Here is a 14811-nt window from a genome sequence, read left to right as displayed (position 1 = left end):
CAAAAGAGCAAAGAATTGAAATTATACTGATGCCTGGATCGGGAACCAGCCGCATGGTTGCACGAAACTTAAACAGAAAACATGGAACGAGGATCACACACGACACAGAGGCAAAAATTAATTGCAAGTTTCAGAAAACTGGAAATGTTACAGATCAACCAGAAAGTGGTCCAAGACGTGCAGCGATTACACAAAGTCCCACAAAAATAAAAACAGTTGTCCAATAAAAAATGTTTATTTTTTCTATGTATGGAAACTTATGACCCACCCTGTAGTTTGTCAGAGTTTAGAGATGAGTCCAGCTAGTTTTGCCCACCTGAGGCTATATATTTCTAGAAACAAATTTCACTTCAGATTCGATCGGTATTTCCATCCAGACGGCCTGAAATAATAAAACATTTGTTCCCTTCAGAAACTCTGTAAAATCCCCTGCTATTAATCGTCTCTGTCTGTGGTTAGTGGCAGCGCCACAGTGCGGGAGTCAACCAGTATCACATTTTCTGCTTGTCAGTAATGCATCTAGCTTTATCTGCCTTATCTGCTTGCTAACACCATGCCTGTGGTACTGCAGATTGTTCCCTGCTTCGTGTTGATTAGAAGCCCTCGCTTTGTTTCTCAGGAGATTAATTGGATGCTGCAGACAGTTGTGACGCTGTGTGAGTGGAGAGATTCTCTCCCTGTTTGCAATAGATATCAGGACGTGTTAAAGTGTTTAGGCAAACAGTAATGTGCTTTTATCTCCTTCAGCAGAGACTAATAAATGCCTCTGATCAATTTAAAGATATTTTCTTTAATCAAGGATCAGGATGTTTAGGTTGTACTAAACGTTTTTAAAAGTTAAGTAAAAGCATTTAAATTAAGTATATAAGAGAGAAGCTGCTTCCTTTGTTGTTATCTAATTTAATATTTACTGAGGGTTATTGCAATATTGTGTGAAACAAATTGCTATATGTCAAACCCTTTCAGTATATTTTGTTGAAAGAAACTGTGAAGTTTTTAATGAGGCACAAGGCAGTACATTCTCAGGTTAACCACCAATTGCATTTGGATAATAACATAGATGTGTTGCATGATTGTAACTTACAGCCACAGCAGCAAAAGAATAATTTGAATCAGAGTACACTCTTGTGCTAGAATGGCCTAGATGAAGTCTAGACTTAAATACGATTGAGAACTTGAACATTGATACTCACAGACATTCCTTATTCAATTGTACTGAGCTTGAGCGGTTTTGCAAAGCTAAACAGTACAGTGCTTGTTAGAGGCTTCCTGTCTGTTCCACTGAACTGTTTTTTTTTTTTGTGCAAATGGTAATCAGAAAGACACAGTGACAGAAAAATAGAAGAAAGAGAATGTGGAGAGAGAACTCGGGGAAGGACTGCTGTATGCATCCCCAGTAAGAGACTACAGCCTGTGATCATGGCAAAATAAGACATTTAATTGGATCCAAATTAGCTTCCGGTCAACAAGAGATCCTGTCCGTCTCCCACAGCTTTCAAATATTTTTGTGATGTTAATGGAGTTTCAGCACTTAGAGGACATAGCAAAAGCCGTAGCATTGGTTACAACTTTGTGGAGGAATGTATTATTATCACCATCACTGTGAAGCACCGTAGTGATGGTTACCAGTGCCTGTTTCAAATGCTGGCAAAAAACTCTCTAAATAAATTTGAAATGAGGAATTTTCTGTGTTTCCTTCAAATCTTATTTTACTTTATTTAACCAGGAAAGTCCCATTGAGATTAAAAACCTCTTTTTCAAAGGCGTCCATCATTTTAATTAGTAGTTAAATTGCAATTAAAATGCTATTATTAAAAACAATAGCAATTTAAAGAATCTCTAGTGCTCTCAGTCTGGACTTAAAAGTGCTCCGTTCATTTCCAGTCTTTTTGCAACATGTTTCATGTTAACAGAGCTGAATAAGCAATGGCCCTTTTCCCACTTCTGTGCAGGGAAATGAGACAGAGAGCAGAAAAAAGTAACCATTGTTTCACATCAAAACTATGTCCTTTGGTAAATACTGGGGCCTTTACCTCAGTACACATAAACTTTAGACCTTATCTGATAAAATTGTGGATCTCCCATAGTCCTACATAGTTATAATACCCATTTTAATCCCTAAAATGGAAAAAAAGCTGAGTTGTGGCATCACAACCCCATTCTCTTCATAGTCCTTTTAACACATTTCAGGTTTTAATTTGTAAATAACGTTTAAAAAAAAACATGATTTTCTTTCCATTTCACTATTAAGAATCTGGTAGTATTAACACAAAAACAATAACATTTACATTTGTAAGTTTAATCAGAAGAATTGCTGAAACATTAATGGTGCATGAATACTTTTTGAAAGAATTGCTTTGTATTTTCACTCATCTGTGGCAACACAGCGTCAAAATGGATTTTCATTTACATTTCATTGGGTTTTTTGTTTGGTTTGTCGTCACTATTTTCCAGATGCATTTAGCTGCTCAGCAGGAGTCCGTCTGCCTTAGGTTCTTATTATCCTTCAAAATGTAAATAACTTTCCAATGGGCGTGTGTGTGCGTGTGTTTGTTTGTTCAGATCTGAGGGCGACGGATAGCGGCAGTGTTCGTGTGTCAAAGTGGAGGCACTTAAACTCATTGTGTGATTACCGTACATGCTGGGTGTGCCTCTCTAGCCTGTCGTCACTGCTGCACTGACAGCCTGTGCCATCCGTCCATTTACTGTTTCCTTTAAATCCATCAGCCTCTTTTCAGCAGGAGACATAAACGCTTTTCATGCTGGTTGGAGAAAGGAACTTTAATAATGTGCAGATGCTTCTTTGAGTCGTTTCACTCTCTGGGAGTGAAACATTGACAAAGGGCAAAAGCAGAAGGTTTAATAAGATTGTAAAACAAAAGAGGATTCCTAAACATTACCAAAAAAACCATTTAATTTATTGTAGGACATTAAGCTGAAGAGGTCAAAGTCTTCGTCTTATTTTTCTGTTGTGCAGCTGGCATAAATCACATTTTAGAAAATGTAAATTAGTTTTTGTTGTTGTTTGTTTTAGACTGTGTTTCCTCACATTTTCTGTTTTTACCTTTTTAAGCTTTTTGGTCATTTTTATTTGATCATGAGATTAGCAAAACAAGTTATGAAATAAATGTATACAATTCAATTTACAAAATAAAATTCAAATAACATTATAAAAGTATACTTTTTGAATGACAATGTATTTTTTTTCATTCTTTTCTTTTTCACTATGACAATCAAATTGTCTCCCACATAAAATGCTGTTTCAGCACAAGAGAGGATCGGTGTGGATAGAGGTGAAAAATGTGAAGAGGGAAAGAGAAGATTAAAAGGGAAAGATAAGATAAGAGGAAATTAGGCAGGGGATGATGATGTGAAGGTGGGGATATCAGAGGAGGGGAAAAAATGAGGAAATTAGATGTGACAATAGGGCATGGACTAGGACAGATGAGAAGAAGATGAGCAGATACTGATGCCCTCAGGCAAAGACATTCATTCTCTAAAATAATCTCTCTTAAGCTAAATTGGGAAAAATAGCAATCACACTCTGACATCAGTAAAACAATGTTGATAGCTAACAGAACGAAATGACGTCGTAGTAACTATAATGGGGAGCATTCCAACTAAAGAGGATCTTAACTAAAATCTAGGTCAAGTAATATTTTCTCAACCTTTAATCCAAAACAAAAACAGAAGGAAAAGGAAGCAACAGAACCAGGAATCTACCTGATGCTCTCATCATTTTCCTTGTGCAATTTCTACCATGGTGTACATCAAACACAAGAAAACAATGTTTCCGAATCAAAGGAAAACTGTTTCAGTATGCAGCATGCACGTTTCTTCATGACCCTCGCCATCGGTGAAGATCGAACTGCAAAACAACCATCTAAAGCTGGATTCAAACAAATTGTTCACAACTCACATGTTGAAATTTTGCCATTTATTTAAAAAAAGATCTATTTTTTGTTTATTTGCAATGAATGAAATAGTCACCTGTCCAGGCTGTACCCGCCTTCTTCTCCATTAAGCGCTTGAGATATGAACCAATGTATGGAGCTGCCTAATTTTACTGAAGCACTTTGGCTCCTTCCCTAATTGTTTTAACATCACATTGTGTTTTCTATCAACCTTCTTCGAGGTCTTTAAATCTGTTGTTTCATCTCGCATCCTTTATTCTGACTTACTGTGAAGTTGCTCCGGGTAGCAGCTGTTTGCAATGAACAAATCAAACAGGAACAATTTAAATTTGTTAACAAACAGGCAGTTTCTCCAATTAAAACACAAACTGCTATGTTTGGTCATGGTGCTCTTTTCGCTGCACATACTTTATTCTTCCTCCTCCAGACGAGAAAGACCCAGTTTTTATTCATTCAGAGCAGAATTCCCAAATCTCTTTGGCTCATTAATGAAGCTGTGAGCAATTTGGAGCTGACTTTGCTTGTACTTTTGGACCAGTAGTGGTCCACATGTTGGAGAGTTCAGGCCTGGAGCCAAGTCTTTCTGCGGATCTTTTGATGTTGATTGAGGGATTGGGCCACCTGTCTCATCAGGACGGGCTGACTTGTCAGATTTCAGTATAAAAAAAATCTTTGAATTGTATACATCCATATTTTTGTCCATTTTTATGTGAAGTTTTTACTGAGTTACTAAGTTTTGTTTTTTGCTCAGCATGACTCGGTGTTTGATTTTGTAGTGATCCAAAGTAGGAAACCATCCAAACATTCAATGGCTTTGGCTGGATAAGCTGAGCTAGGAAATAGCAGAGTGGGTACTAAAGTCCAGTTTAGTTCTGTGAATGAACAGCCTGACTCTGGACTGTAAAAGTAGTTTAGAAACTAAAAGTAGTTTAGAGTTTTCCCAGCATCAGTTCCTGATGCTGGGAAAACTGACACATCCAGATGGCTCCTGTTTATTTGTATTAGGCCTTTCTTTAATCCTCAGAGAGCAATCGAGTCAACACTTGATAAAGTTTTGATTTTATTCAGCATAGCTCTTAAACACTCATTTCTTATCAAAACTGAGACCTGCAGATGCAGAATTGATCATTTATTTGTTTATTGTTTAAGAAAGGTTCATTAGATTCACGTTAATCAGTCCGTATTAATATTTAATAAATCCTTAATCATACGTAATTAAATACAGGTTGTTACAACTAAATGATTCTGGGAGAGGAATGAGAATAGATTATTAAACTGCATTTTTACACACAATAGATTTTTGTGGGTGATCAATTCAGTATCAGAAGAATTAAAATGGCTTCTGACAGTAAGAGCTAAAGGGAAAGGTTTACTGTTTGCATTTTGCATCAGCTACATCTTATTTCTTGTTACCTAATTCATTATAATGAAGAACTATAGTGATCTCTCATCGCTGACACATTCAACACCCATTTAGTGAATGAATGATACATACATTAACAGGATTCATTAGGTCAAATTGTATAGAATCCAACACTGACATGCCCTTCAGATGGTGTGAAAGTCCTCTAAATGACAAGAAACATTAAAATAAACATCTTTCATCTGTGCTTTATGAATCCCTCTTCTGTGCTTTATGAATCCCTCTTCTGTGCTTTATGAATCCCTCTTCATCCCTCTCCAGTGAATCCAAATGATCTTGACCTTATTAAGTGGCTTCCAGGCAGCCAAACACAAAGACTTTGTTGTTCTGTTTATGTCAGCAGATTTAAAATTCACAAATGCTGCCTATGAGTAAGGAGTTTGTTTTCATTTGGATCTACTCTGCCTCATCGGTCACATAAGCCCTCTTAAAAGAGAAAAGATTTGAAACTCTGCTCCACTTGTTAGTTGACCTAAGCCATTGCAGGTAGAGCCTAAGTATTTTTCTAGAAGCTGAAAACCTAAACTGTAAGTATACTTTCTACAAACTGTGTAATTTTCCAGCTCCTGTTGGTGCTATTTCTCCTTTTTATTGGGGCCTGAGATGTAATATTTTGTCTTAAAACACTTTGTGGCAGAGTTCCCCAAGTAGATGGACTTAAATGTGAAGCTTTATTCTCAGCAATAATCCACAGCGGTGCGGCATTGAAATACACAACACAAATAAACCTGGCTCAGCAAAGTAGGATTTAGTCTTTCTGGTTATTAGTAGGGGAGAAAGGGAAAGTAACGGAGGAAAGATCAGAAAGCTGTGTGTAAGAGTCTGCCAATACTTGATCATGTCCAACAAAGTTACAAATCATCTGAATGCCAGAAAGAGGTGCTCAAAGGTTTTATTCTGCGATCAAATCTTTTTTAAGGACCCAAATAACAACAAGCAACTATTGCTTACTAATCTTTCCATTTTTTGGGAACAATTTGTTAAAAAAGAGCAGAAAATCTGCTTTTTAATAGAAAAGGCATCTTTCTGAAATTCTTTCCAGTCACCACAGCAGCCTTATTAAAACATTCAATCAATACATGTCTTAGGAGGAGTCTTTTTAATGCTCTCTCTGCTTCTTGGTTGATTACAATGTGCTGCTTTATAGATTAAAACGATAGGTGAGGTTTTCTCATACTGCCTTCAGTTCTTACAGATCTTACTTTATAGTTTAGTCCTTTTCATGATTTACGTATCGGGTTGCACAAGGATCAATGTGGGGTTTTTTTAACATCTCTTACCTCCACTAAAAGATAAAAAAAAAACTCCTTAGTGTTCACAGCTCTTACAGACAAACCACTTAAAGCAATCGCTATAAGTCCTGCCACAAAGCTTCAAAATGATCAAGTAATTTTCCTGCCAAAACTGAATTTTTTTTACTCATTTTCTAGATAAAGAGCAGGATAAGATAAACAATAGTCCGGCACATTCTGACCATTTTCTACACATAATATACAAGTGTATTCCATGTCAACGAGTCGTTTGATGTAAGTGTGACATATTGGTTAGAAATGTATTACGTAAATGTATAAGCATGTACATTTTTCAGTGAACAATTTCATTCAGAGGACTGCAAAGATGGAGGTCAACACTTGCGTTTTAAAGGAGCCGTATTACACATTTTACAGCGCAATTTTGTTGCGCAGTCAAGTTTCCATGTCACCTTTAGTTGCTATAAAGATGCTGCATATTTAAAAATTACTTTAACAGAAAAAAATAACGTTGCTGTAACTGATTGTGTTTGTTTAAGGTGTCACGTGATTAACACCATTTATGGCCAGGAAAGGTTTTGGAAAGATATAGAATTGTGCTGTTCATAAGTCATGATTAATCATAGGTATTCCAGCTTGACAGTCTCTTAAAGCTTGCATGTGAATAATGTGTGTAAATCTAAGCCATAAATAACTTGATTGGTTGTCTTAGTCCCTGAAAAAGCTTGAGGTCGTAACAACTCCCACTGCTGTCGCTACTGTACATGTCAAACCAACCAAAAGCTGCAAGAGTAAAGAAATGTAGAGTGACTCTAATAAACCAAGAAGACGGTTAATTTTATTTTATTTTATTTTATTTATTTAAGTCATAAAGCTGAACAGACATCTAACATCGAAGGCACGTCTGTGTTAAAACCTGTAGTCATAGCAACAGTTTAAAAGAGGAACTTTAGAAGAACAGTCATGGAGTTTGTTCATGGTTACCAAACGAACTTCTTCTGACCAAACTAAAATAATCTACTTGAGAGATATCAGTTTAGCTCTGCAAAACATCAAGGACAATTTTCAACTCCACACTAACGGGTCAGTAAGGTCCTCTCTGATGGAAAACAACTTTTGGGATGTTTACAAAGAAAAGATCATTACTCTCCTGCATAAATATGCAGATAATCTGAGGCCAAGAGTGCCAAGTCAATGAAAAGCAGTTTGGACCTGATGGAGTCTGCATTTCATCCTGAGAGAAAGAAAAAACAAACACTGAAGGAGCTGGAAACAACTAAAAATGAGAACTAGTAAGCAGAGAATGACCTAAATGCAGAAAAGAATATTCTGAAAATGAACAACTGGAAGCTGCAAGTAAATGTTTGAGGGGCAGCAGCGAGAGCTGAAGAAAGAAACTCAAACATTATCTGTTGACCACAAGAAAACAGAAGTGCTCCAAAAGGTTCTCCGAGAACAGATGACGCTGTTCTAAGATAAAAGAAAGCAAGACGAGGCACAAAATATCAAAGGCTGATGAAGACATGAAACACTTGAAGATAGAAAGGAGAGAAATCTGGATGAAAAAAAGAGACAGAAAAATCAGAAGAAAGAAAAGACCCGAATGTTGGAAGACGAGGCAAAATATTTGAAAACGAAGGCGAATGAAGAGCTGCAGGAGAAAAAGAGGAGCCGCCTCTACTTTCTCATAGGGAGAACAAAAATCACCATAAATCACTGTGTTTTATGGAGAGAAAAAAAGGCAGAGAAAAAGAAAGGAGGACTGTGGAGCTGGAGGCAGCAAGACGCCAAAGGATGCTGCTCTCAAGTCTGAACATCTGTAGCGCCCTGTGGCCCAAACAGACCTCCAACTCTGCATCCCGTCTTTTCCTCTTTCCACTCATCCATCAGAATCTTACTGCTCATCTGTTTGACACCTTGAGCATCCTTCCACCTGCTTCTCCTGACCCGTCACTTTTCCTTCCATCCTTAACCTCATGAAATCCTTCTTCCACCCCCAAAAACACAAGTTTCTTCTTCTCACATCCTTCCTTTTTCTATCTCCCTTCAAATTCTCTCACCCATTTCAACTATTGTCAGTAATTATTAATAATTATCAGGAAACATATATATAAAGAGTGTTTAGTTGTAATGTGTTTAATATGCAACACACTTTCTTTAAACTTCATTTACAATATGTTTGAGTTCTTTCACCCTTAAGATGTAATTAAACTAATTATGTCATTAAAATAATTAATATTTCATTAAATAAATAAAGAACTGCCAACTGTGGTGGTAAATAAATAAGGATTAGAAATGCAGATTGACATGCCGCAATGTTTACATTCATCCGCTCTGTTTGTGTTCACCTTTTACCAAACCTTTTTTTTTCTGAACTGTGGAATAAAAATGATTAAGCCCAAATGTAAGCAAAAATAAATAAGAAATAAATAAATAAAAAAACACCTGAAATGTGTTTGTGTGGGCGTGGCATCGCTGTAACTGTGTCTCTTTTGAGGGACTGCTCTGATAATTGAGTTCATCGTAAGCAGGTCTTGAACCCGCCTTGGGACCGGCTCATTAGAGTGTTTCAACACTCAACGTCTTGTTACACTGATGCCGAGGAAGAATGCTTTCAACCTCCCACTGATTAATATGTTTTCAGGCAAGCTGTGTGTGTTTAAACGTGCCTCAGCAGCAGAAAGAAAGCTGCTGATTTTATCTGCTAATGAGGTCTATGTCCAACGCACGTGCCTGTGTTGTGCCAGCGTCATTTCTGATATTTTGAAGTCTGTCAGCAGCTTAAGCTAACCGAGCGCTGCTGTGGTTCTAGAGATTAGTACCTGGTAATTACAATAATCACATCTGCTGAGATAATTTTTAGCACTACAGCCACTCTGAGGCAGATTTGTATGGAAATTTCAATTCTTTTAGTGTCCATCACTCAGCTGATTCGCTGTAGTGCTCACGTTTTATTTAAGATCTTTGAGCTGTCGGATTTGGTTTGGATGCTTCCTGGAAAGGATTTTCAATAAATGCAGTTGCAGAGAATATGTTCCAAAAGCAACACTAAAAACTATGGGGAATGGTGTGTGGGGGTTTGTGGGCATGTGTTTTTGTCTCTCTGTTTCTGTCTGGATTCCACTTCCTCAGTTTTTACACCCAGAGAAAAGAAGTTGAGTGAAAAACACAATAGATACAACAGAAATCATCTTCTTCACTGTGGGGGTCAAACTCAGAAAATCACTTTGGTGCTGTCAGATTTTCCCACCAACAGAACTTATTCAAGGTTTTCCCTGAATGTTTCTGAAAGTCTAACTTTACCAATAAGGCTGCAGGAAATATGTATGTGCCAGACTGAGCCCTGTACTGTAAATACAGATACTTTGAGGTTCACCTTTGATTCCTACAAAGAGAAGCAGTAGCTTCTGTCAATTCTAGGTTTTTTACTAATGCTTTGTTACAGTTTTCTGTTTTGATTCTGTTTCTCTTTGCTTTATTCTTTATCTAATAATGCATCTAGTGTATGTCTAGTTTCATTCTCTTTTAGGTTAAATTTCATAATATATAGTCTAACCTCGATAAAGTAAGAGTAAGGAATGTGTTGCACAGTGTTAATGAGTTACAAGCTTTTTGAAGAGTTAATTGTGGTTTCATAAAATTTTCACTTCCCTTTATATTTGTTACATCTATATTAGATATTGAAGTCGGGGTGCTTGTAGATTTAAACTCTCTAATTTGGTTTTCCAAAGCTGCTGCTCCCATTCTCACTAAAACTACAGAAATAAATCTCATCACTCCAGTATTAAACTTCCTACACTGGCTCCATGTAACTCAGAGAATAGACTTTGAAATGCTATTGTTAGTTTTTACACCATTAATTGACTTAGCACCAAAACACACTAAAGATCTCTTGTCGTTCATCAGGTCTGCTCTGCGTATCCAAAGTCAGAAACAAACACGGAGAAGCAGAATTCAGTGCTCCTCTAATTTTGAACAAACTTCTAGAAAGCTGCAAAGTTCTTCATTTAAAGGATATTTAGCCTTTAATTCAAGGCTAAATGCCCATTTAAGAATTTGCCTTTGATGACTAGAAAATCCTACACTAATCCAGTGGTTTTTGTAGACTACATAAGAATTACCCCCATTGCAGATGAGAAACGTAACTTGACCTTGATGCAAAAGACTTCAGATTAAACATGGACCTTGGTTGGATTACCAATCTACTGCCTTCCAACAACTTTTTGATGCATTAATCAGTTACCGGAGTCGCCAAATGCTGTCATTAAAAAACAGCGCAGAGTAGTAGAGCAAATGGAAGGTAAAATGCATTTTACCTTCTGATTTACACCAAATTTTGGTTTTTCTTTTATTAACAACTTCACCAAAAACAACAACTTACGTTTCTGACATTTGCTTAAGTTCTGCTGATTGAAACAGTTTATCTACATTGTATTTAGGATAACTAGTGTGCTACTTACTAAACAAAAACAAAGAACAAACAGGGATATAACTGAGTGTAAAGCTGAACCTGTCTGCTTTTAGACGTGGGGAAAATCTGGGGATTTTTTTTCTGTTTAATATACAGAATACAAGTCGTGTCATTGTAAAAATGCTCCATGTAAAGCTACGCATGCTGAGTTTAGTAAACAGATTCCAAATAAATTAACTTTGCAAAGGAAATCTGCCAGTATTGCTCAGGATGGAGAGCAGGCGCACAGCCAGCTCTGCACATGAGTCAAAGACACTTTTTAAAATAAATTAACTTGCTGAGCGGAAATTACTAGAATGTAATCGTGCACGGCTGTTTCTTTTCTATTCTGAAATATTCCTACATTTATTCTAACATAGTAAATGTGGTCTGTACAGATATTATTAAAGTTGTGCATGCCACATGTAGTTATTTTAGAATCGTTTTATTTTCAGCCAGGTCTTTGTTGATTCCAGTTGAATCAGTAAGTGGGATTGTTGTTTACAATCTGCACCATCATTTATTGATTAAAAAAAAACGTCACTCTGAAGTGATTCCTCCACTCTAGATGTTGTTCTTATCGTTTAATGAATGCCTGATCAGATCGTCTCTCTGTTAATTAAAAATGATAACATAAAGCACAACATGTTTTCTTCTTCAGGTCTTTTATCTCTTCTGCACCTGCTGTGGCTGTAGAGATGGTATCCATTATATAGTTTAAAACATTCAGACTTCATCAGCTGTTTCATGGTATCAATGTTTGCACACTTTTTATGAGTACCTTATAATTTTCCTTCTGCTTATCAGTTTAACATGAAGCATCTATAAGCACATCCTTGATTTATGTTCTGCCATCATTAGTTTTCCGCTTTGTGTAAGCATCCAGGTTGTAATTATGACTTAAAAATGATCAAATGCTTCTGTGGCTTCATTGAACAACAAAACCACATTGTTCAGATTACACAGCTTGATCAGATAATCGTTTAACTGCATGAACAGTAATTAGGCTTGGCTGCAGTGCAGAGCTAAAATCAACTCAGTGGAATCTTAACTTCTCAAACAAAAGCAACAGAATCAGCATCAAAAAAGGGTCGAGGCGCAGCTTATCAGCAACATCCCCGAGGCCCCCGCTCAGGCATGTCAAGACGTGCTTCACACAACAGAAGTGGAGTCGAATCTGAAGAGACAAACAAAAGCAACCCACGTATCTGAGAGTGGGAAAATCAGGTGCTGATCTGCAGAAGGCTTCCGAACGAGATAGTAAAAGCTTCTGCGCGCAACTTTCTGTTTTTGTTTGTTGCTAACTTTGTCGATTAAAAGTGTTGAGGTTTCTTGAATATGTGAGGAAAGGTTTGGGTACTGTGAGGTACACTTTGCTTGTGCTTTTGTATTGTATTTTTGTGCAATACATAAGACAGTCAACATTAACAAGTTAGAGCATGCGATTAATCTGAAATTTTTTATATTACATAACGCATAATAATCAGACTACTATTTTCTATTTTGACCTAAATGTCTCTGTTCTATGGAGCAACAAAAGTTGAAAATTTTTCAACTTTGTTGCGTTGCGTCTCTGCACAGCTACATGTACGAATTACGATGGTTATCTGGCTGGATGAGGACAAGCGACTGCCGCCTCGTTGCACAATTTGCCTTGTAGGTGCAAGGGACATTTTAAATTATCGTTCAAAACAAAATGACTTCCTTGAAATCTTCCTGAATACAAAAACCTGGTAAACTGAGAATCTTCAGACATGCTTGGTTTGAGACGGTAAAATATGTTTTGGAAATGCGCATACAACGGCGGTTTTTGATATGGGCCATATGGGCGGTTTCCCAGGGCGGCATCAGAAAGAGTTGTCCCCTGAACAAGTTTGCTTCTACTTGCATGCTTGTGTGTACTGGAGTAGTTTACCTTCGTTGCTGTTGAGTTGGGAGACTATATTACCTGCTTTCTGATGCAAAAAATCTGATATTTACTTCCATTTTAATTAGTTGGAGTCCGACAGGAGGGACTTGCACAACTGCATGTATTATAGAAAAATATTTAAAAAGTTGTTGGAAATCCTTCAGATATTTATGTCCATATTGACATACTTGTTCATAGTTGACATCTTTTAAGTAAAGATGTCAATTATTTATGGTATATTTTTCCATAATATTTGCTCTATGCAGAGGATGATGTGTTTGTATTTATAATGTGAAGAGGGAATGTGAGTGGAAGAAAGAGGCATCCTTATTGGGATTTCCCTAAAAATTCAAAGAATGCTTCCACCTTTTGTTAAAAGTGTCTGGCTGGAGCTGCCACGCTTTTCTCGCTCAGCGCCTTTAATGAACACCTCATTAGTTGTCTAATGACATGGAGCAAATGATCCAGGGAAGAGGCGAAGGCTTTGTTGCATCTTAGTTACAGAAGGTAAGATGCTCCTTCCAAACAGTGGATTGAAATAATCTTGCATTCTTACCAAAAAATGAAAAGGTATTCCCAGAAAAGCCTTTTGAAGCTGTCCTTTTGTCATGCATGTGAAGATTAGGCTTGATTTGCTTTGTAATATGTGGGAACCGGAAAGACAGTCTCAATACAATGCTTCTCCCTGCTTTCCAGATCTGTGATAAGGAGTGGCACTACTACGTGATCAACGTGGAGTTTCCGGCAGTGACACTCTTCGTCGATGGCGTGACTTATGAGCCGTACCTGGTGACGGATGATTGGCCGATTCATTCCTCAAAGATTGATACCCAGCTGACTGTGGGTGCCTGCTGGCAAGGTCAGTATGTATGTATTTATGGATGAATGTATGTATGTGTACAGGTTTGTTTATGTAACATGGAGCTTTATGCATTAAAGAAGGTGAAATCGGTAGGAGAACGGCTGCTACAGCATGTTGTCAGAGCTGCTGACAGGTGTTTACTGCTCTGTCAGATGTTTAATATGCAGCAGCGTATTTCATCTCAAGGCCGTGCTGGGCTTCTTTTTTATCACGCAGAATATCAGAATATTTTCCATTTCAATGCAAAAGAAACATCCTTATTCCTTTATTCATAATCCTATTTGTCATTTAGTTACTTTATAGCGTTTTATTGGCACCAACAACATTCAAATATTGTAAAATAAAAAAAGAGAAATCAGATTTTTTACTTAAGCAACACCGTCTTTCATCCAAAATAATTTGCTAAGAGGCGATGGATGGATGGATGGATGGATGGATGGATGGATGGATGGATGGATGGATGGATGGATGGATGGATGGTATTTCGAACATGATAGAAGTATAAAATCACACACATGATTTTATAAGGATCATCAACAAGGAATTGATTATCCATATTTTCAGATGGACCCTCATTATTAAATAAAAATAAATAAACATATGTTAATTAATTTTACATTTTATCTGGGTTGATATACATCCATGCCCACACACACTCATATGCCTCAAATATACACATTTGTGCTAACTTATTTCTATATCCTGTGAAAATGGCCTCCTTATATTTCCTTTTAAATTGTACTAAATTTTGATTTTGTTTTAACTCTTCATTTAACTTGCTCCATAATTTTAGACCATAAATTGAAATACAATTGTCAGATTGTATCTTTTAAAGTTTTGTTCATGGTATGTTCTTCTGGTTGTGTGTAATATTTCTACAAATATTAGTCATCGAGACTCCTGGCAGGAAAGTCCTAAATTGTTTATGAGCGTTAAAACTGCTTTACCACACATTCACAGTGGAAAAACATGTAATTAATGTTACCACTGTGCATGTATACAA

The 14811-nt window shown here is 36.9% G+C and overlaps 1 protein-coding gene across 1 annotated transcript in view; it reads left to right on the top strand.

Moving 5' to 3' along the window:
- The window catches only part of LOC114146939 (calsyntenin-2-like), a 157929-nt gene that overhangs the window by 123170 nt on the left and 19948 nt on the right, over positions 1-14811 (top strand). The window contains exon 10 of the mRNA XM_028021398.1: positions 13643-13805. Within this exon, the coding sequence (XP_027877199.1) occupies positions 13643-13805 (163 nt within the window). The remainder of the gene's footprint in view (positions 1-13642; positions 13806-14811) is intronic.

This window comes from Xiphophorus couchianus, chromosome 6 (assembly GCF_001444195.1).
Source record: "Xiphophorus couchianus chromosome 6, X_couchianus-1.0, whole genome shotgun sequence".
Lineage (NCBI taxonomy): Eukaryota > Metazoa > Chordata > Actinopteri > Cyprinodontiformes > Poeciliidae > Xiphophorus > Xiphophorus couchianus.
The sequence above is the reverse complement of the archived record's forward strand: the minus strand, read 5'-3'. Positions and strand labels throughout refer to the sequence as shown.